This window comes from Salvia splendens, chromosome 16, assembly GCF_004379255.2.
Source record: "Salvia splendens isolate huo1 chromosome 16, SspV2, whole genome shotgun sequence".
Classification (NCBI taxonomy): Eukaryota; Viridiplantae; Streptophyta; class Magnoliopsida; order Lamiales; family Lamiaceae; genus Salvia; species Salvia splendens.
Genome location: NC_056047.1, coordinates 20,030,093 through 20,053,084, shown reverse-complemented (window position 1 = coordinate 20,053,084; position 22,992 = coordinate 20,030,093). Strand labels below are relative to the sequence as shown.

Here is a 22,992-nt window from a genome sequence, read left to right as displayed (position 1 = left end):
CCCATTGAGTACAACAAGTACTCAGCCCTGCATATTATTTTTCTTATGTGCAGGTTGAGCGGGATGTTGCGGTGGATGTTGAGCTGGCTAGAGACCTTAGGATACGTTGTGTCGTCATACATAGGCGTGATCCTTGACTCTCCTTGAACCTTAATTATCCGCTGCTATGCTTTAAATTATGTCTTAAGACCTTAAGCTTTTCGTTTTGTGTTTGGAACATGTATGGTGGTGTTAGGATTTAAACGTGTGTTTACGTTGTCTTTTGAAAATGGTTTTCTTCGGGATTTGAGTTAATGTTTGCTTTACTTTAGTTATTTAATTGTTGTGTTTTCTTAAGTCTAATTTTTCCGTTATCCCTTTTTAAAAGTATTTTACCTTAGGTCTTTTCAAAAAAAAATTTTTACCTTAAAATCTTTTAATTAAGGTGTTCTTTTAAATTGTTGTCCATGCATGTCGGTCACGATCGCCGCGTTGTGGTACCCCTTGTTTGGGCGGTCGTGACAGAGTGGTATCAGAGCTTTGTTCTTTCGCTCTGGTCCGAGAGTCTTCTTTCACTTTAAGTCTAAGTTAGCGAACCCTTATTTGACTAGAAGTGTCACGAAGGCTCAACATCCAAAGCATCACGCTCAACCGATGAAAGTGAGGTATGGTTTAAGATTGTTGATGAAATGTGAAAGCGATGTATAAAATTTATGATATGACGTAGACAAGCTATGCATGTGAATGAATGATATGCATAAGGATGAGTTGTAATGGAATGATTACATGAACTTGATTGGTATCATAACTTAAGCATGCATTATGTGCGTGAATATGATGTTGTAATAGCATGATTGCATGGAATACGAGTATGATTGGCGTGATAATTGTATGTACAAATGTGATATCGAGATGGTATGAATACGTTAAGACAACAACAAACTTTCAAACTGCGCGACAAACTTAACAACTTTTTTTTACAAACAATAGTACAATTTGGTGTTTTAAAAGAAATTTTTGTCTGCACGTAGATGGTACGAACGAAACGAACCGCACTTAAGAGCAGTCAGTATAGTGCCAGAATGCAACAAGCGATTTACGATTACGACCACTATGAGAGAGAGGAAGGCAAGGCCTTGAGAGAGGTTGTCGCCCGTTTTGAGACCCTATGGCGAGATGTTTGCGGGTACCATGTATCGGCCTATGGTGGCATTAAAAGGCTAATCGAGTTGATGCCCGACAATTGGGATCTTGGATGGAAACAACAGCCAGTCGGTTCACGTGGTACGAACCAAGAAACCAGATGATGGCCAGCGACATGAAAGGTTTTCTAAAGGCCTTAACGTGTACGTTGATTGACTCACGTTCCGAGCGACCACCATCGACAGAGAAAGAAGAAGCTGAAACCATTTGGGAAGACAAAGATGTGGTCGAGGTTAAACCAACTACAGTAAGAGGATCCGTACCACAAGAAGGCATGGTCCCGGGTTTCGAAGATGATTACGTGGATGTTAACACGGATGATAGTATGGATGACGAAGAAGATCTCCGTATGATTGATGAGTACCACGTAGAAGGGGAAGAGGACCCGGAAGAGGAAGAAGACCCGGAAGAGGAAGAAGACCCAGAAGAGGAAGAAGACCCGGAAGAGGATATTAGCACTAGATAGATGAGTGATGTTGTTTCTTTTCCCTTAAGTTGTTAAGACGATGGAAGTAGTACCTTTCTGTTTTTCCGAACGAATGCTTTTGTTTTTCCTTTCCACGTTGTTTATGGAAGTTTCCCTTTTTATATGCCTTTAAGTACTTGTGTTTTTATTGTACTGTACGCATGCATGAAAGTGGTGGTGTTTTGATAACGATGTACTCACAACGGTGCTAACCTGCGTTTTAGATCAACATGCCTCCAAGACGTAGACGTGGTCCGCGTGTGGAGAACAACGTGGGGGAACAGACAGAAGGAAGTGTCGGGAATCCACCCCCGCCTCCACCACCACCTCTACCCCAACCAAACGAAAGGGAGTACATCAAAGCCTTTCGGAAAGAGAACCCACCCAAGTTCGATGGATTGGGAGAGCCCCAGAAGGCGGAGGCATGGGTACGCGACATTGAGCGTATCTTTGAGTTTATGGGATGCACGGACAGGGAACGCTGCCTGCGTGACGTATCAGCTGACAGGACCCGCTGACTTTTGGTGGGAAACGAAGAAGAGAACCATGGATCCCGCTCGCCGTGAGGCGCTTACTTGGGAAGAGTTTAAGGAAGAAGTCTACGACAAATATGTTCCCATGAGTTATCGGCGGGCGAAGGTAGTGGAGTTCCACACGTTAAAACAAGGAACCATGACGGTCACGGAGTACGACCGCACCCTATGTAAGATGACTCGTTATGCGCCAGAATTGGTGGATACAGACGAGAAGATGGCTGCGAAGTTCCGTTTCGGCCTTAGACCCGAGATAAGGGTAGCTGTGGCGAGTCGTAGGGGAATTCCTTATTCTGAGGTGTTGGGTTGTGCGCTAGACGTGGAAGAAGCGCTACCCAAGAACGAGAGGATAACAAATCCTGCACCGTCTGCACCCCCGGCGAACTTTAGAGACAAAAGGAAGTGGGAGGGAAACCGAGCTCCTTTTGACAATAAGAGGCGCTTCTCCACTTTCCGGCAACCGCAGAATCATGGGCGCCAAATGGTACCACAGCAGAGGGGAAACCCGCAGAGAACACCCTACTGTAATCGGTGATCCAAGCATCATGTTGGGGAGTGCCGAGTTGGAGGCATTCGGTGTTACGCCTGCGGTGGAAACAGGCACATGTCTCGAAAGTGCCCAAACAACAAAAAGGGTGGAGTGAAGAATGGGCAAGGACAGAGACCACCACAACAGCCTCAACCAATCCGACAAGTGGCCCCACAGCAAGCAAGGGCGTATGCGCTCAAAGGGAATCAAGGGAAGGAACCCCAAGCCATCAAGGACAGGGAAAATTTGGCAGGTATGGGAAAGCTCCAACAACTACCTATTATTGTGCTGTTTGATACGGGTGCTTTGCATTCTTTTATTTCCATGTCATGTGTGAATGCCTTAGAAAAGGTTACTGCTAAGCTTGAACCGAATTTGAATGTATCTTCACCGGTTGGAGGATTGGTTGACATTGTGAGAACTTGCTCGAACATAGAGTTTGTGTTAGGAGAACTAGGAGTAGTGGCCCAACTCTTGCACGTTATGCCTTTGGAGAATGTAGACATAATTTTGGGAATGGATTGGCTTACCGAGAACCACGCAACGATTCGCTGTAAAGAGAGACAAATTTCTTTTCAAGCCCCAGGCGAAGAGCCAACTATCTTGTATGGGATCTCCATGAACCGACGAACCTCCATAATCTCCGCTTTGCAAGCAACTACGATAATAAGGAAAGGACGTCCGGCGTATCTGGTGTACTTGAATGGGGAGGAAAAGAAGGATTTGAAAGTGGAAGACGTGGCAGTAGTGCGAGATTTTCCCAAGGTGTTTCCAGAAGCTTTGCCAGGACCACCACCCGATAGACAGGTGGAGTTTACTATTGATTTGGAACCAGGGTCGGCGCCAGTATCGAAAGCACCTTACCGAATGGCCCGTAAGGAGTTGGCCGAGTTGAAGGTTCAGTTGCAGGAACTATTAGACTTGGGTTCATTCGACCCAGTGTGTCACCATGGGGAGCACCAGTTTTGTTTGTTAAGAAGAAGGATGGGACGATGAGGATGTGCATCGACTATCGTGAGCTCAACAAGATGACCTTGAAGAATAAGTACCCACTGCCTAGGATTGATGACTTGTTTGACCAACTTCGAGGAGCGGGCGTATTCTCGAAAATGGATTTGAGATCAGGGTATCATCAACTAAAGGTCCGACGAGATGATGTGCCTAAGACTGCTTTTCGCACTCGTTATGGCCATTATGAGTTCGTCGTGATGCCATTTGGGCTGACCAACGCCCCAGCCGTTTTCATGGACTTGATGAACCAAGTTTTCCACGAGTATCTTGACAAGTTTGTGTTAGTCTTCATCGACGACGTGTTGGTATACTCGAAGAACGAGGAAGAACATAGATGGCATCTACAAACAGTGTTGGAAACGTTGCGAAGGGAGAAGCTTTATGCCAAGTTCAGTAAGTGTGAGTTTTGGTTGACTCGAGTGAACTTCCTTGGTCATATTGTGACGGCAAACGGAATTCAAGTAGACCCAGCAAAGGTCGAGGCTGTGCAGAATTGGAAGTCGTCGAAAACGCCAAGTGAAATCCGCAGTTTCTTGGGATTGGCAGGATATTATCGACGCTTCATCGAGGGATTCTCTAAGATTGCGAGACCGATGACGCATCTACTAAAGAAAGGAATCAAGGTAGTTTGGACGCTACAGTGCGAGGCGAGCTTCCAACTATTGAAGGAGAAATTGACTACAGCACCAGTCCTAGCGGTACCCGAACCCGACAAGGACTTCGCCGTCTATACGGACGCGTCGAAAGTAGGACTAGGATGCGTGTTAATGCAAGATGGGAAAGTAATAGCATACGCTTCCCGACAATTGAGACCGAATGAGTTGAATTTTCCGACTCATGATTTGGAGTTAGCAGCAGTGGTTCATGCACTGAAAATTTGGAGACATCATCTCTATGGGGTGAGATGCGAAATCTGCACCGATCATAAGAGTCTCAAGTACTTCTCGAGCAGAAGGAGCTAAACATGCGACAACGACGTTGGTTAGAGGTCGTGAAGGACTATGACTGTGGTATTAACTATCATCCGGGCAAGGCGAATGTAGTCGCCGATGCCTTGAGTAGGAAGAACCAACCTTAACTGGCTTATTTCCTAACGCAAGAGGAAGCATTGATTCACGAGTTCGACAAGATGAGTTTGGAAATAGTGAAAGCGCCCGAGACAGTAGGTGCAAATTTGGCGATGATAGTGATTGAGCCAGATTTGAGAACCAAGCTCATAGAAGCCCAGCGACGTGATGAAAAGTTAGAGGAATTACGTGCAAAGGTGAGAGCCGAGAAGCTTGACCATTACCGCGAGGAGGCGGATAATGCTTTGACGTACGATGTACGATTGTGTGTGCCGAGCGATGAGACGCTAAAAGAGGAGATTTTGAGTGAAGCGCACGACATGCCTTACACCGCACACCCCGGAAGCACGAAGATGTATCGGGACTTGAAGCAACGGTTTTGGTGGAATGGAATGAAAGGGGACGTAGCGTCATATGTGGAACGATGTCTAGCATGCCAACAAGTGAAGGCCCTACACCAACGACCATATGGGAAGTTACAACCGCTTGAAATCCCCGAATGGAAGTGGGAGCATCTAGCTATGGATTTCGTGACGGGATTGCCAAAGTCACAGAAGGGCAACACTGCGATTTGGGTGATCATTGATCGACTTACTAAAAGCGCGCACTTCTTACCGATTAAGATTACTTATAGCGCGGATAAGTTAGCTAAGCTCTACGTGAATGAAGTGGTGCGATTGCATGGAGTGCCAAAGACGATCGTGTCCGACCGCGATACGAAGTTCACAACGAAGTTTTGGATGAGTTTGCAATGCGAATTGGGCACACAACTGAACTTCAGCACTGCTTATCACCCGCAATCGGATGGACAGTCAGAGAGGACGATTCAGACGCTTGAGGATATGTTGCGAGCCGTTGTCCTAGATCGAGGAGAAGGTTGGGAAACTGTTCTACCATTGGTCGAATTCTCCTACAACAATAGCTATCAAGTGACGATCGATATGGCTCCGTACGAAGCTTTGTATGGCAGGAAGTGTCAATCCCCACTTTATTGGGATGAAGTTGGCGAGAGGAAGATGTTAGGACCCGACGCTATAAAGGAGATGACCGAAATTGTGCATCAAATCCGCGCAAGGATCAAGGAAGCTCAAGATAGGCAGAAGTCGTATGCTGACGTGCGTCGAACGGACATCAAATTCGACGTTGGTGACAAAGTGTTCTTGAAGGTATCCCCGACGAGAGGAGTTGTGAGGTTTGGAGTGAAAGGCAAGCTGAAACCGCGTTTTGTAGGACCGTACGAGATCATCGATGAAGTAGGTCCTGTGGCGTATCGTTTGGCGTTACCTCCCAGCTTTGGGAACGTGCACAACGTGTTCCACGTGTCGCAGTTGCGCAAGTACGTGTTTGACCCCAAACATGTGATTCACCAAGAGGAAGTGATCCTAACCCCCGACATGAGCTACGAGGAAAGGCCCAAAGCAATCCTAGATCGGAAGGTACAAGAGCTACGAAACAAGACGATAGCATCCGTGAAGGTGTTGTGGAAGCACCATGGTCCCGAGGAAGCTACGTGGGAGTTAGAAGATAAGATGAAAGAAAAGTTTCCCGAGCTGTTTGTGTGAGACGATCAAATTTCGGGACAAAATTTCTGTTTAGAGGGGAAGGATGTAACATCCCAAACTTTTGTGACCTTTTTATTATGTTATTGGAAGTTTGGAATTTTGAAACGTTTGATTTTATGTGATTAAGTGCTTTGTGTGAAATAAATTGTCGTGGTAATTGTGGAATGATGAGCTTGAGATTTTATCGTTTTTCCAATGTGGGGAAAAGATTAATAGGATCATGCATTAATCCTTTCTTGAGTCAATTAATTGATATTTCCGGTCATTCCGAAATCATTGAAATAGTACTTCTCTTTGTGGATTTAATTAATTATTTTGGGACATTAATCCAAATTAAATCCAAACCAATGGGCCCTAAATTACACTACATGAAATTGGAACTCCATCCCACTTTTCCTTGGGAGTTTCGAAAATCTCCAATAGGAGATTGGATTATTTTTCCTTTTGATTTAATTGGCTTTATTGACCTCCTTCTTTTGAATTTAATCCAATTAAATCATGTTATATTTTATTTCCTCACCCAAAAATAAATAGAGAGTTGGGATTTTTGCCTTGGCTAATTGAGCCTAATTTTCGGCCCCATCCAATAAAATATGGAGGATATTTTACTTGTTTCCTAATTTGTGGAATCCTTTTTTTATTCAAATTAATTGGGGATGTGAATATTTTTCTTCTATTCTCTTCCATGTCACACGCCCCCTATGCATATTTTCCTTGTGGGAATTTAATTATTTGTTACCTATTTTATGGGAGCCTTTTCCTATAAAGAAATTACCTAATTTAAATCCTATTCTATTTAATTGGGGATTTAAATAATTTCCTTGTGCAATTACCCAATAATTTTCGGCCCCCACCCCTATTATTTCCTACTTGGAGATTTAATTTAATTGTTCCCTTATATTCATTTTTTTACTTCCTAAGTTATGAATATATTCTCCAAGAAAATACCAAATAAATTCCTTGTTGTGTACATAGAATTTTCGAAAATTCCACTCTCCCACATGCCTATTTTATTCTTTCAATTGTTGGATTTTTATTCATTGGCCTATATTTTAATTCCCCACAATTTATTTATTTAATTCATTCATGGACTTAAACCTAGCAAATAAATACCAATTTATCAAACCCTAGCCCCCATTCTCCTCAAATTTTCGCCACTTTCACTCTCTCCCTCTCCCACACGTTTTTCATCTTCCCCCACTCTCCCATCTCCAAAAATCTTTCATCCAACTCTTGTTCTTGCAATCCGTTGAAGTTATTTTCGAGAGCCTTCGGCGAATCGCCTCATTCTTCGTTCTACCGATTCGTTTTGTCAAAGGAAGGTATATTTGCACACCTTTTCTCCTCCTTCTCTTTTGAACCGTGTTTTGAGTCCTACATGCATGTAGAGAGTGTAGGTTTGATAGATCGCATGTTTTAACGGGAGGGAAATTGTGTGTTCATAAGAACTTGTTTGATTTTTACGTTGTTGATTGAAATCATGTGTGTTGGATCGAAATATTTGTGAATGATATGAGTTTGTATGCAAATATGTGTATGAGGAACGTGTAAGCATGAATGTGTGTTTTCGAGCATGAAGAATCGGTGTTTTTGTTGTGGATGTTTTAAAAACCCTATTTTCGAACTTGAACCAGAAATCTGTGATGCACGACCAGTGATTTATGATCTGTATTCGACCTATCAAACGAACGAATTTGGCTATGAAATTTTTACTGAGTAAACTTTAAGGTGTTTTCTGTGTCTCGTGTGATTTTCAGCCTGTTTTATCAAAAAATGAACTTTTAATAAATCTTTGAAGTTGACTGCGCAAATCTGCCAGAAACGTGAGTTCTCGCCATGAATGTTTCGTTTTCTATTTGACTGACCAGTCTATGAAACATTTTTGTGATTCTTAAACTATATGAAAATTTGAAGTGTCTTCTGTGTTGTGTTAAATTTTCAGCCTTTTTGGGCATCGTATGAATTTATGGTGAATTTTTCAAATGAACTGCGCAATACTGTCAGGAATTGTATGTTTCGACCAGAGAGTTCAATATGTGATATGACTGACTAAATGACGTGATTTCGATATGAAAATTTTCATGGATGAACTTGAATGTGTCCTCTGTATCGTGACCAAAATTTAGCATGTTTTGAGGTCGGATGAAATTATAGTGATTTTTACAAAACGGTCGCGCAATTCTGCCAGTTTTCTGCCTTGATTAAATGACACTTATTTTTCAAGTTTAAAAGTATTGTATGATGCATGTATGTTAGGAATGTGCTTAAATGTTGAAATCACTTGTGATAAGTTGAAATGTGTTACGTGTGTTTTACACCTTTGAGATGTATGTTGGGTTTGGGAAATTGAGGAAAACGATGAGAGAGAAACGATAGAACATGCATAGTAATATGTTGTTGTGTGAGGCTGACTTGTGTTGTCGTTGATAAGGGTGTTGTGTACTCGTGAACTCGAGGATCAAGAGTTGCTAAGTTGGGTTGTGAATTGCTAAGAGAACGAGGTGGGCTTTCTTTTCAAACCTCTTTTTTTTCCGAAAAATATTATGTGGAGATACAAGGGTGGTTTAACTGTTATGTCATGCCATAGACTGTTTTTGTTATGAGATTGTGTGCCTGATGCCTAGTTCGTATGAGTTTACTCTGTTAGGCTATATGGCTGTATTGTGAAACGAATTCGGGTCCGAGTAGGGCCGTAAACCTTATCGGGCTGTGTACACTGGTGGGATCGTGAGCCGTCCTTGCAAGTCGGCCGGTCTCGTGGGCGAATAGTGTGGCCACACTTTCGTCGCACTGTGATTGTGATTGTTGGATTGATGTGAAAAGTAGGGAGACTATTTGACTGGCCAGTCTATGAAACATTTTTGTGTTCTCGTGATATTTTCTTTACTACGTATAAAACTCGAGATCACTGGTATGGATGACATAACTATATAAATGTTTTCGGCATGAGCCCATTGAGTACAACAAGTACTCTGCCCTGCATATTATTTTTCTTATGTGCAGGTTGAGCGGGATGTTGCGGTGGATGTTGAGCTGGCTAGAGACCTTAGGATACGTTGTGTCGTCATACATAGGCGTGATCCTTGACTCTCCTTGAACCTTAATTATCCGCTGCTATGCTTTAAATTATGTCTTAAGACCTTAAGCTTTTCGTTTTGTGTTTGGAACATGTATGGTGGTGTTAGGATTTAAACGTGTGTTTACGTTGTCTTTTGAAAATGGTTTTCTTCGGGATTTGAGTTAATGTTTGCTTTACTTTAGTTATTTAATTGTTGTGTTTTCTTAAGTCTAATTTTTCCGTTATCCCTTTTTAAAAGTATTTTACCTTAGGTCTTTTCAAAAAAAAAATTTTACCTTAAAATCTTTTAATTAAGTTGTTCTTTTAAATTGTTGTCCATGCATGTCGGTCACGATCGCCGCGTTGTGGTACCCCTTGTTTGGGCGGTCGTGACATGATCGTAGATCCTAGGCAGAGCATTCAAGAGCATTATTGCTTTGTCTTCATCCTTTATCTCACCATCTACACTCTCAAGATCGTCAACTGCCTTTACAAAGTCATCCATCTGCTCCATGACACCCTTCCATTCAAAAACATGATCGAGTATAGCCTTTGCTTCAAGAATAACCGGTTAGCCAAAGACTTGGTCATGTATATGGACTCCAATTTCTTCCACACATCCGAAGGAGTCTTCTCCTTGCAGACCTCTCGCAATACTCGATCTCCAAGGCTGAGCATCAGAGCACTATGAGCTCTATCCATCGCATCAATTTTCTTGATTACATCCTTGTCATCAGGATCGGCTGTCTTGTCAGGCTGCTCACACTTCATAGCCTCCCAGAGGCCTTGCTGCATGAGCATGGCCCTCATCTTCACTTTCCATAATCAAAAGTCATTTTTCTCGTGAATTTTTCGAACTCAAAACGATTCCCTGCCATTGCTTTCGCCGCGCCTTCAAGAATTTCCCACAGACGGCGCCAATTTGTGAAACTTATCCATCGAATTGAAAACGCTCAAGCAAGAAAATATAACTTGAAATGAAAGAACAACGAGCATACGTGGTTCGGCCAAAATCAGCCTACATCCACGGGAGAACTCGAGCGATTTGTATTAATATGGAAACGAGATTACAAGCTATCTTTCAATCTGAAACTTACAACAAGAGCAAGCTCTTCTCACATGAATCTCCCAAGAAACTCGACTCTGAGATCCTTCCACAGAGAAGACCAACAACACCACGAACAAGAGCTGAGACTTCTCCCTTGATCACTGAGATCTATGATCAATCACCACTTGGATTGAACACTAAAAACTTAGCTTCTTTTTCTCTCGGTTGTTTTACTCGCTCTCACTTGATTGAATGAATCGAGATTCTGTTACAACTGAACTCTGTTATGAATGTGAAGTTGTGAGCTTATATACTCAACCTTCAATCGATTCTTGGGTGTGAATAATCCCATGCATGCGAGTCCTCACGAATGCTCATGTACACCCTCGACTAAACCCGTTGCATTTGATGTTGTGAGAAGCACACACATGTAACAGTCAATCTAAGCAAAAACGAGAGAAGTACAATATTATTTTATATACATAACTCCATAAGATATGAAGATGCTATCAACACTCACTAATATAAACTGTATTCTATACGACAATCACAAATATTAGCTTGCAACTAACCATTGTCATAACTTTTTTAGCTTGCAACTATTCTATCAAAATTTTACAAAAACAAGAAATAGAATATAAAATTAACAACTTTAATAAACTCCTTACCTTACAATTTGTGAAGAATTTGAATATTAATTTCTCTAAAGTTTCAAAGACTCAAACCCCACTTTTACAAAATGGTGTTGTTTCTGTTTCGCCGCCTCTGTAAACTTAAAAATGAAACCCTTCTGCTTCTCCTTTTTAATTTTTAAAATCTTAAAAACGTGTGGGGCTGTGGGCCAATTAAAATGTAAACTCCTTTTACTAAAATTTAATACAAAAATGTGTTCAACTTTAAAAAAGTAACAACACTTTTAGAATACACTTTTTTTATAAGTTACGAACCTGTCAAACATTTAAAGTGGGGTCCATGTGACTTTTACTTTTATATTAATTTATGTATGAAAATACTCTTCTTCTTCTTCCTTATGCTTCTCCAACGCCATTGTTACATTTTCTTCTGTAGATTTTAACTTTTCCTTTCTTTAATTTTCAGCCCCATACATTTATGCATCCAAAATAATTTGTTCTTCAGTAGCATTATTTTGGTAAGGGCTTAACATAATTTTTTAAAATTTTAAAAATTTTGAAAGTGGAAAAAAAAAATTGGGTAACGGCTCCAGCCCTACCCTCTTTGTACGTGTGTCTGCCCCTGCCTAATAACAGGGAGTAAAAGTGGGGTCGGGCCCACATCCATGCTCGTTGGCAAGAGCACGGATGTGGATGCTCTTATCTATGCCTATCATGGCAACTAAACCCACCCTAAGTGGACAAAAATGCTTTCCACCTATTGATTCTGAAATGAAAGTCAAGTACGTGCTAGATATTTTTTCACTAGTTTTTATTGGTTTTGAAATTACATTAATAGGTCTTTTAGAGATGTTTTCATACATATGATAAATATCTCAATGAATGAGATTTGAATATTCGATAGTATACAGAGAAATTAACTTAGAGAGTTTCATGAAAATAATTGAAACTTGAAGCATATCGTGAAGTAAATAACAATAAGTAGGAGAGGATGAAATGAGTGCATATCTGGATTTTCCAGAATAACCCACCTAGAGGATGAAATGAGTGCATATCTGGATTTTCCAGAATAACCCACCTACATCTTTTATCAATTATGATCAACGCACAACTACTACTACCTTTTTTTATTTATCTTTTAATCTAATCGTTAGTTAATAAGATTGATGGCCAATAAATTGAGGTCAAAGAAGTATATTTACTTGGTTTGATATTGTTTTTTAATGAGTCGGAGAAAATGATAGAGGCCTGCATTATCTTAACTAGCATCCATCCCGCGATAATGGTTCAATTAATTTTTTTAAGAAACTAACGTAACATTGTTTTATTATTACAAGACTTTGATAAATATACATAATAAGAATTTATGTAATGGAAAAATATAATTAAAAAAATTCAAAAAAGAAAAAATTGATTATATAACACGAATGAATATCTATTACAAAGAGAACAATAACGCTTTGAAATATTATAACATTAAAAAAATCACCATCAAACTTACATACAGAAAACATAACATGTTAATAGTAAAACAATATATAATAAGTTTTGAAAAAAAATTATACACAATAAATTATTAGGGTAGTGCAAAGCACAAATATAATTGAATTTATTTGAAAAAATTAACCTGATATTCCGTTATTTACAATTTAGGTATAGAACAAAAACAAATACTAAAAAATTAGTAAAATTTGATCTTAGCTATATATTACGTCATAGATATTACAAAAGCTTATTTCTCTATAGAGAAGTTTATTGTATAATATCACAACCAATATTTGGACCCCCAATAAACACATTTCTTTTTTATTGTCTCTAATTTGAAGCATCTATACTAATCTAAAGTGACAGTTTAATGAAAAGACTTATTTGCCCCTTTTGGCGGGAAATTGTGAAGCTATTTTGTTTGTCCTTTTGGTCATTTTGAGAATTGACAAATTATTAATACATATCTGAAAAATAAAATAAAAATCATAAAAAGAAACAAAAACTATTGGGGGATGAAAAGGCAAAAACTATTGGACAAATTCATTGCTGGCGCAACACCTCTCAAAGAAGTTTTGAAATATGCATAAATAGTTGTACCATTAATTAAGGCTACATTTAAGACTTCATGTGAACTAATGTGAATTAATATCTCTGAATGCAGGCTGATCTCGCGGAGGTAATTTTCCGGATCCTGAGAGGAAGGAGAAAGAAAGCCAGCGAACGCCGGCTGTGCAGTCACCGAAATCCTCTCCGCATCGTCGTTGGTGCGATTTTCCTTCAACTACTCTTTGATATCCTTCAAAACCAAAATAACATGGGTGGATAATATAAATCCACAACAACAACAAAATCGAAATTCCCCAAATCAATGGAAAAATCAACAAGGTTAAAAGGTGAAAGCTTTAGAAATGTGAGCTTACTGTTATCGACGTTCGATATGAAAATTCAGATTCGTCGGTTCCCTATGATGCGGCTGTGCAGGTGGGCTAGCGCGGCGGTTGAGGAAGGCGAGGCGACGCGGCAATTGAGGAAGGCGAGGTGACGCGGCAATTGAGGAAGGCGAGGCGATTTGAGAGAGAAGAAGAGAGAGCAGTGGACGGAGGCGGGCGGCTGACCGAGGTCGGCAGGCGGCCGTGAAGCTCGCGGACTAGCTAGCGAGGTACGGCTGGGCGGGTGTTGTGGTGGCGGCGCCGATTTGAGAGAGGAGAAGAGAGAGCAGTGGGCGGCTGACCGAGGTCGGCAGGCGGGCGTGAAGCTCGCCGAAGAAATGGCGACGCACAGCGGTGGTCGTGGCGGCGCCGATTAGGGAGATAAAACAGAGAGATGGGGGCAGACGAGAGAGATAAAGAGGAGAAAGAGATGGGGCGCCACTTTTAGGGTCTAAGAATTTACTAATTTGTATTAATATTGGGCTTTCTTTAAGGCTTTAAGGATTTATTTCTTTATGTCCACTATACAATATTTGGGCTTTATTGAGCTTTATATGTACTCTATTTTTATATTTTAAAGTTTAATGATAAATAGAGTTTAACTTAGGTGTTTTGCTTTGTTACCATGTCTTAATTTATAGGTTCAATTTCAACATTTCATTTATTAGAGTTTGCATGTGCATTTTTAAAATGAAATTCTTTCAAATAAATAACAAAATGATATTGTTTGGGAGATGGTACTCATCGAATAATATTGTAACAAAATAATTTGTGTTGTAATTGTACTCTTTGTGTAAAATAACAAATAAAATTAAATAGATATGACAAGGTTAACAAAAATATAATGCTATAAACATTCATATTATATCACACATTAAGTATTAAAAATACTACTCTTAATGTTGTGTATAAGCAAGTTTATAAAAATTTATAAACTCCGTTTCTTTTATAATAGTTGAGTTTTTACTCTTAATAACATGTGACGTTTATCACCGATCTATGATATTTGTGGGCGATCGTGTGTGGGCGATTGAAGAATTTCGGTCAAATTCTTCATCCGTCGAGTGTTTGTATAAGTTTGTGATTGTTAGAGAGTAATAAAAGTTGAAAGAGGTATAAAATATTAATGGCATTAACGTGTGCTAGAACATAGGGCTTGGAATTTAATTAATTATGAAATATATGAATAAAACTAAGTATTAATTTTAATGTTTAAAATTTTATATTCCAATAGTTAATTTTTCTTGAAAACCTTCCACTTCCAATTATTTTTCACAAAATCTTTTCTTTTCAAATTTTGATTTATATATTAGAACTTGATGTATGAAAATAAATAGGGAGAAAGTCGTTATCATTTTGTGATTTTTTACATGCACATAGGATAGTTAGTAAGTAGTATGATATTAATTATTAAGTTGTAAATGTAATTTAGTATTCTTTAATATGATTACTATAAAGTTGTTTTTTATTTTATTTTATTGTAATATTTTTATGATGTTTATTATTAAATACTTCATCTGTCCCTAAAGAGTATAAATATTTAATTTGATTTGGCATTGGTTTAATGCATAACTGGAAAAGTAAGAGAGAGATTGAAAAAAAGACTTTTTAAAGTACTGTTAATGGAGAATGGGTCTTATTATTATAGAGAAAGGAGTTTCCAAAACTAGAAAATTCATACTTTTCAGAGGCGGACTAAAAAAATTATAATTCATACTTTTCAGAGACGGGAGAGTAATTAGCATAACCGTTACAAATTTGTGATATTTATATAAACTTATAATTTTTACTTTACAATTCAAAATTCGTTTTATAAAATGCTTACATGACTCAGACATTCCCGAGTGAAACATGCCAGCTATCATAATGGAGGGTTTTCAAGCATAATAATATTTTTTTTTCATTTTAGTTGATTAATAAAATGTTAACTTAGTTGGAACGGAGGGTATTAAATTTGTATTTTTGTATTTGTAAATACTTGAAATATAAACATATGTATATTTACTAAAGTGTTAATATATACTCAATTTGTCTCACTCTAAATGACACTTTCTAAATATAGAAACATCATTCTTTCTACTTTTCCCCCCTCTCTTATCTTATTCTCTACTTTTGCAAGATCGTGCTATACTTGCTCCCATGCTGGATGTTGTTGATGAGGTTAACAAGTTCTTGAGAAGATGTTTGATTTCTATGTTTTGTTGATGTAATTTATAATGAACTATTTACTTTTTCAAATAATTTTATATATTTACTTTGCTATTTAGTATTTCTCAATCTTTTGTTTGTATATCCTATTCTATTTCTATTTTTTCCCTCATGTACTTTTGTTATAGTGGATTGATAGATTGATAGATGTAGAAGTAGAAGTATGTTTTTAAAATTTTTATATTCTTATGAATACAAACTTTAAATAGTTTCTATTCTTGATTTGCAATAATTTTTACATTTTTTTCATATATTTTTTAATTTAATTTAATTTAATTTAATTTCTTTTAATTATATTTTCTTAGTTTTTGAAAATTATTTGGCCCGTGCATAGCACGGGTGTTAACACTAGTTAGCAAAATGTAGGACATATGAGTGAGGCTAAATGCATTTTTGATATTGGGAGAATAAATAGAGTATTTTTACAAACCGTGTTTCTCCCAATACATAGGTATTTTTACAAATTCCACTGTCACACCCTTCCCCAAACTCGCTAATTATTTCGTTGCCGTTAATATAAGTATATCCAAAAAACCAATAGAATTAGTAGAGCTGGCACAGCAGCCTTGGCGTGGGCACCGCCATGAGCCTGGTGGCCCGCGGCGCGGTCAGCCCGAACACGTCATCCATATCCATCTCTCCCGGCTTCATCCCATCCGGCAATTCCCACGTGAAGCAATGCAGCAGGTGCGCCACCGCCACCTCCAGCGCGTACAGCCCCAGCTGCATCCCGGGGCACGACCTCCGCCCCGACCCGAACGGGATGAACTCGAAGCTGCCGCCCCGGAAGTCCGCCGCGCCATCGCGCAAAAAGCGCGTGGGCTTGAATTCCCCCGCGTCCTCCCACGCGCCCTCATCGCGCCCGATCGCCCACGCGTTGATCATCACGCGCGACCTCGCGGGCACGTGGTAGCCGGACACGACGGCGTCCTCGGCCGTCTCGTGGAGGAGGAGCGGGATCGGGGGGTGGAGGCGGAGGACCTCCTTCAGGCAGCAGCGGAGGAAGGGCAGGTTTTCGAAGTCGGCCTCCTCCACCTTCCGGGCTGGGCCCACCACGTCCATGAGCTCCTGCTGGGCCCGCTTCAGGTCCACTGGGCTTCGCATTAGCTCCGCCATGGCCCACTCTATCGCAGATGCCACCGTCTCGGTCCCACCGAACATTACGTCCTGCAATTGCGTAATAATTTGCACATCACATAGTATAAAGTTTTCTTACCTAAAAATTAAATTGGGAAAAGGATGGTGGACTTATCGTATCTTCATTCAATATATTTCCATTTTTTCAAATTATTGTTTGATTTTATGTCCTCTGGAAAGTCAAATGAGATTAATGGTATAGTATAGTTTATGATAGGATCTTAAGTGTAACTAACGTGTCAGATTATATTTACATGTATAAGAATAATTTTGAATAAAATAAGATTACATTTTATGTATTTGGAAAAATATTACTCCCTCCATCTCTTATAATTTGTCATTTTTTGACCCAGCACAGTTTTTAAGAAAGGTAATAGAAAAAGTTAATAACATATTAGTTTTATTACAAAATGTGATTGAGAATGAGTTAGTGGAATATAAAGTCGACTATCAGAAATGATAAAATTGAAAGATGATAAATTTTTAGGTACGGATAAAAATGGAAATAAGTGATAAATTTTTAGGTACGAGTAGGCAGTAGTACTACTATAGGAAGCTAAAAATGAATATATTTTATTGTCTAGGCATGCTATGGCTTTGCTCCACCTCTAATAATACAAGACGACATAGTATATTAGATAGAAATTGTATGGTGGTTGAGCAATACATTTGTGAGTATTTCACCAAATAACCAGATGCTAAACGAAAAGACCATACTTATTAATTTCACCTAACAATCCATGCTGAAAATTGATTTCTCATTAAAATCATTTTCCAATACTCAAAAACTAAAGCTCCCTTTTCGAAAGGGAACACTAAAATTGCTCAGCACCTCCAACCATTTACACTAAACTCAAACTCATTTTAGTGTAAATGGTCACATCAAATATGATTTTACTCCAACCATTTACAGTAAACTCAAACTTAAAAGAATATTCTCTACATTATGCCTTTTTTACTCATAAAATTTGAAAAACTTTTGGGTTTGAGTTTAGTGTAAACCTAAAGATAGGTATTTTTTTTCTAAAAAACCAAAAATAGGATTGGTTTTGGAGTCCTATTGGAGCTAATTATCTATCTTATTTTAGGTTTTAGTGTACCCTTTGAGATGGTCTAATACTCTAAGGCCTTTTGCATACTCGATTATTCACAAAACTACTTTATTTAGGAAATCTCAAATTGCAACAAATATACTAATCTTCAACTTATTTGGGAGTAGTAATGATATCATCAATATGCACACAACGACGTCAATAATAATAATAATAATAATAATAATAATAATAATAATAATAATAATAAAAAAAATAAATAGGGAGTAATTAATTATTAGTATAGTATGAGTAACACTCACCATAATAATTGCCTTAATATTGTCCCTTGTTAAGCTAATCGAATTCTGCAAATCCTCCGATTCAGAAACCTTAGCCTCTTCACTATAAAAAGCAAGTAGCTCATCCACCATATCCGACTCAATTGCCTCATTTTCGGGCCGGGCTTTTTGCATGTGATCATCGATAATACTATCAATAAATCCATCAAGTTGGGCCCGAACTTTGATCAACCTCCCATTAATCCCCTGCGGATCAATCCACCCCAAAAACGGAATAAAATCCGAAATATTAAAAGCCCCAAACAATTTCGAAATTTCTTGCAAAATCTTGATGAATTCATCCTGCCCCTCGTGCGAGACCGACCCGAACGCGGCCCGGTACGTTATATTCCGGGTCAGCCCGAACACGAGCTCGCCTATGTTCACCACGGCCTGGCTGCTCGTGGCCACAGCCCGGACCATGTCGTCCACCTCGTCCCGGACCGAGTCCCAGGACTCGGCCCGTTTTCGGCTGAAGAGCTTCATGACGCAGAGCTTCCGCATCTGGCGCCAGAAGGGCCCGTAGTGGGCGAACGCCATATCGGCCCGGTCGTACGTGAGGTAGCTTATCGCAATAGTAGCGGGCCGGTTGGAGAAAATGTTGTCCTGGGCCTGGAGGACCTGCCGAGCCACGTCCGGGCTCGACACGGCCACCATGTGGAGGAAGCCCATACGGAGGTGGAAGATTCCACCGTATTTTTTGGCTAATTGGGCCAGCCCGCGATGGGTGAGCTGGTCCATAAGGCTCATGTTACCTATCACGGGCCAGCCAGGCGGCCCGGGAGGATATCGCTTAGCTCGAAATTTTGATAGGAGGAACATAGCTAAGAGAGGGATTATGATGGAGATTATTAGTAAGGGTTTGGAGTCTAGGAATTGGTGAAGATTAATCATTTTATTTTCCATGATTAATTTACAAAGATTTGTTTGAGATTTTGTCACAAACAATGGTGGTGCAAGCAACTATGGTGTGGCAGCCAAGTTTTGTTGGATGATATGAAGGGATTATATAGTGGAGAAGTGATGGTAGCTTTTCACACAGTGGGGGTGTTATTTATTATTTATTATATATTGGCATATTTTCATTTATTGGGTTTGAATAATTCCAAGGAATTGGGTGGGAGGGAGCATGGGGAAATATGTGTTTATATGTTAAGTTTGGAAATGAGGTGGGAAGTAATTGTCTTACCCTTTTTCTTGAGTGTTTCTATGTTAATCCTTTTATATATTTAATATCATGCAAGTTTAGCTTTTAGGTGTGGAATTGAATAAAATATGCTAATTATTTAACCGTGATAAATGCATGCAATTTCGACATTTCAATGTTATGGGTTGCCTTATCTCAAATATAACATTTTCTGCAAAAGGATATTTTTGAGTTTATGTTTGAATGATTTAAATGTGCCTCTTTGATTCGATTCTAGAATTATCATTTTTTTTATTCCGAAATTATTGGTGATCGAAGACATTCGTACATGTGAAGTTGGGTTATACGGAAGAAATTTACAAAAATACAAGTTTATTATATACAAATTGGTTTTACTTGGACGTTGATGGCATGATCAAAATGACAAATATATCTATATTTGTGTAGATCAACTGATGCATGTGCCAGCTATGTGTCTGTGTGAGAGAGAAGCCTTATCACATGGACTCGAACTTGAGATATTTGACTTAAACATTAATTATTCTATCACTAGGCCAACACATACGTACAACCCTTATAACTTCTTGTCCTTGTACTAGTGGCCTAAGTAGAAGGTAAAAGTATTATACAAACATAACTTTTTAACTCGAACACATTAAAAAGTTCTTCGATTATAAATATACTTTCAATACATTGCAAGAGCTATATTGATGAACTATATAGAAATAAAAGGTTAAATTATAAACTCTTTATTGCTTCTTAGTCTAGTTAATATATTATCTAAATTTCGTTCACTTCAATTTAAAAGCATTTTAGTTCACATTATATGTAACACTATTGTAACACCCCGACTTTTTCTACCTTTTTATTGAGTTCTTGAAAGGACTGTCGTTTGTGCACTTGAAAATTTTTTCGACCTTGTTTCTTTTGTCGAGAGAAGTATTTCACTTTTGAGGCCAAACAATTATTCTTCCTAGCCCAATTTGAAACCCAATTGTTACGAGCCCAAAATGATACCTACACGAAAGAATAGACCACGTATCAAATACACTTTCGACAACAAATCGAGACGAAAAGTTGGATAAGAACCGCGTCACATCAGGCACGTTTTCCAAGTGGATAAGAACCACGTCACATCAGGCACGTTTTTCAACGCCCCATTAATTACGCGTCACATCGAAACGAAAAGACGTGAATTTTTGTCTTTTATGAAAATATTTTCTATAAATACAACCTCCTTTCATTTCATTTCATTTCTTTTCTTTCGCAATCGAGAATCCGAGAGAGAGAAGAGAGAGGAGAAGCCGATGGCGGCGGATCCGCGACGGCGGATTCGTGGCAGCGGCGGCAGCAGTGAAGGGAGAGGGACGAATCGTGTCAACGTTTGTTTCTACCGTTCGTTTTCTTGATTCAAGAAGGTATAACTAAGATTTCCTTCTCATCTCCTTCATTGAAACTTTATTCTTGAATCCTACATGCATATAGAGGGTGTAGGAATCATAGATCGCAAAGTTAATCGGTGGGAAAGTGAGTTTGCTTGAGAACTTTGATAGTTATGCTATTGTTGATTAAGTTGTGTGAAGTTTGATTTGAATCCTTGGTAAATGATCTAAGTTTATGTGCAAACATGTTAAGAGAGTCTTATCAAGCATGATTGTGTGTTATAAGCATGAGAAAATTTTGTTTGGATGATTGTGGAAGAAACTCAAATTTCGAAATTTTGAGTATGAAATTTGTGGTGTTCGGACAGTGGATTCCGACGTGTATTTTACTGACCAAACGGTCGAATTTTGATACGAAAATTTTACTGAGTAAATTTCAAGGTGATTTCTGTGTCTCGTATAAATTTCAGCCCTTTTTGTCGAAAAATGTATTTTTGAAAAATGTTTGAAGTCGACTGCGCAATTCTGCCAGTAACATGTGTTCTCGGCCAGAATGTTTCGAAATCTGTTTGACCGACCAAATGACCTCCGATCGATTTGATTCTTGAACTAGATGAAAATTTGGAGTGTCTTCTGAGTCTTGTGAAAATTTCAGCCTTATTGGACATCGTATGAATTTACGGTGAATTTTTCAAATGAACTGCGCAGTGCTGCTAGAATTTTATGTTCCGATCAGAGAGTTGCATAAATGTTTTGACTGACCAAATGACACGATTTCGGTGTGAAATTTTAACTGGGTGAACTTGAATGTGTCTACTGTGTTGTGACCAAATTTGAGCTTCATATGAGGTCGGATGGATTTTTAGTGATTTTTACAAAACGGTCGCGCAGTTCTGCCAGTTTTATGCCTTAATAAAATAGTGCTTATTTTCAAGATATATGGTGTTATATGATGCATGTATATCTAAGGAGTGTGTTTATTGGTGTGGTTAGGTGTTGCAGTTTGAAATATGTTATGGTGTGTTTTTCCCTCTTGTGTTGAACATTGGGTTGGGTAAATTGAGAAAAACGATGAGAGAGGAACGATAGGACATGCATAGAAAAAAATGAGTTTATGGAAGGCTGACTTATGTTGTGATGTTGGCAAGGATTATTGTGTGTACGTGAGCACAAGGAACGAGGGTTGCCTTAAATGGATATTGAATGGTTTAAGCAAACGAGGTGGGCTTTCTGTTAAAGTTACAGTTTTTTTTACGAAAAGTATATTTATGTGAGCTTTCGAACTAAAATGTTTTTATGAAGGTTTTTAGTTTACTATAAAGTGGTTATGAGAATTGTTTTATGTGCTTTCTATTTATTATATGATGTTAAGTGCGAGTTTGCTAATTAACGTAAAGTATTATGAAAAGTGCTATTTGCTTGGTGTTATTATATGATGTTATGTGTTGCTTTACGATTGCTTATGAAGTGTAGCCTGCGTTGATTCTTGAGTTCGGCTTTGACCGATAGAAATGAGTTTTGATCCAAATACGTTTACGACGAAAAAAAAAGAGATGAAGTTTTGAAGTTTTGAAGGTTATATGTGCTTCTTTTGATGAAAGAAAGATGAGTTATGTAAAAAAAAAAAAAACGGTCTTACAGAAAAATAAAGTTGAAAAGGTTATGTCAAGCCATATTTTGTTTTGGAACTATGCCTATCTGACTGCAACGATGAATGAAATGGATTGATGGGTGACCGTGGGAGGTAACCACTTCCCAGGCACTTGAATGTTAAGATATGATGAATGATGAAAGGAACGATGAATGATGAATGGAATGGATTGATGGGTGACCGTGGGAGGTAACCACTTCCCCGGCACTTGAATGGAATGGATTGATGGGTGACCGTGGGAGGTAACCACTTCCCAGGCACTTGAATGTTAAGATATGATGAATGATGAAAGGAACGATGAATGATGAATGGAATGGATTGATGGGTGACCGTGGGAGGTAACCACTTCCCCGGCACTTGAATGGAATGGATTGATGGGTGACCGTGGGAGGTAACCACTTCCCAGGCACTTGAATGTTAAGATATGATGAATGATGAAAGGAAAGATGAATGATGAATGGACTGATGAATGAACAAGAGATAGTGAAATCGGGTTTGTCAGATACGGCATATGTTCCAGGAAAATAGATCGAAAGATCGCTTTTGAAAAAGGAAAAGAAAAATGTTTAGTGTTCTCGGACTTTTCCTAA

General features: G+C 38.9%; 1 protein-coding gene across 1 annotated transcript; it reads right to left on the bottom strand.

The window, feature by feature from the left end:
• Positions 1–16,089: 16,089 nt before the first annotated feature.
• Positions 16,090–19,269, bottom strand: LOC121769829 (cytochrome P450 84A1-like). The gene is made up of 2 exons (XM_042166593.1): positions 18,205–19,269; positions 16,090–16,880 (listed from the first exon to the last, which is right to left on the bottom strand). Exons 1-2 carry the CDS (start codon positions 19,126–19,128, stop codon positions 16,257–16,259), a joined length of 1,548 nt encoding a protein of 515 aa, XP_042022527.1. The 5' UTR covers positions 19,129–19,269; the 3' UTR covers positions 16,090–16,256.
• Positions 19,270–22,992: the final 3,723 nt, after the last annotated feature.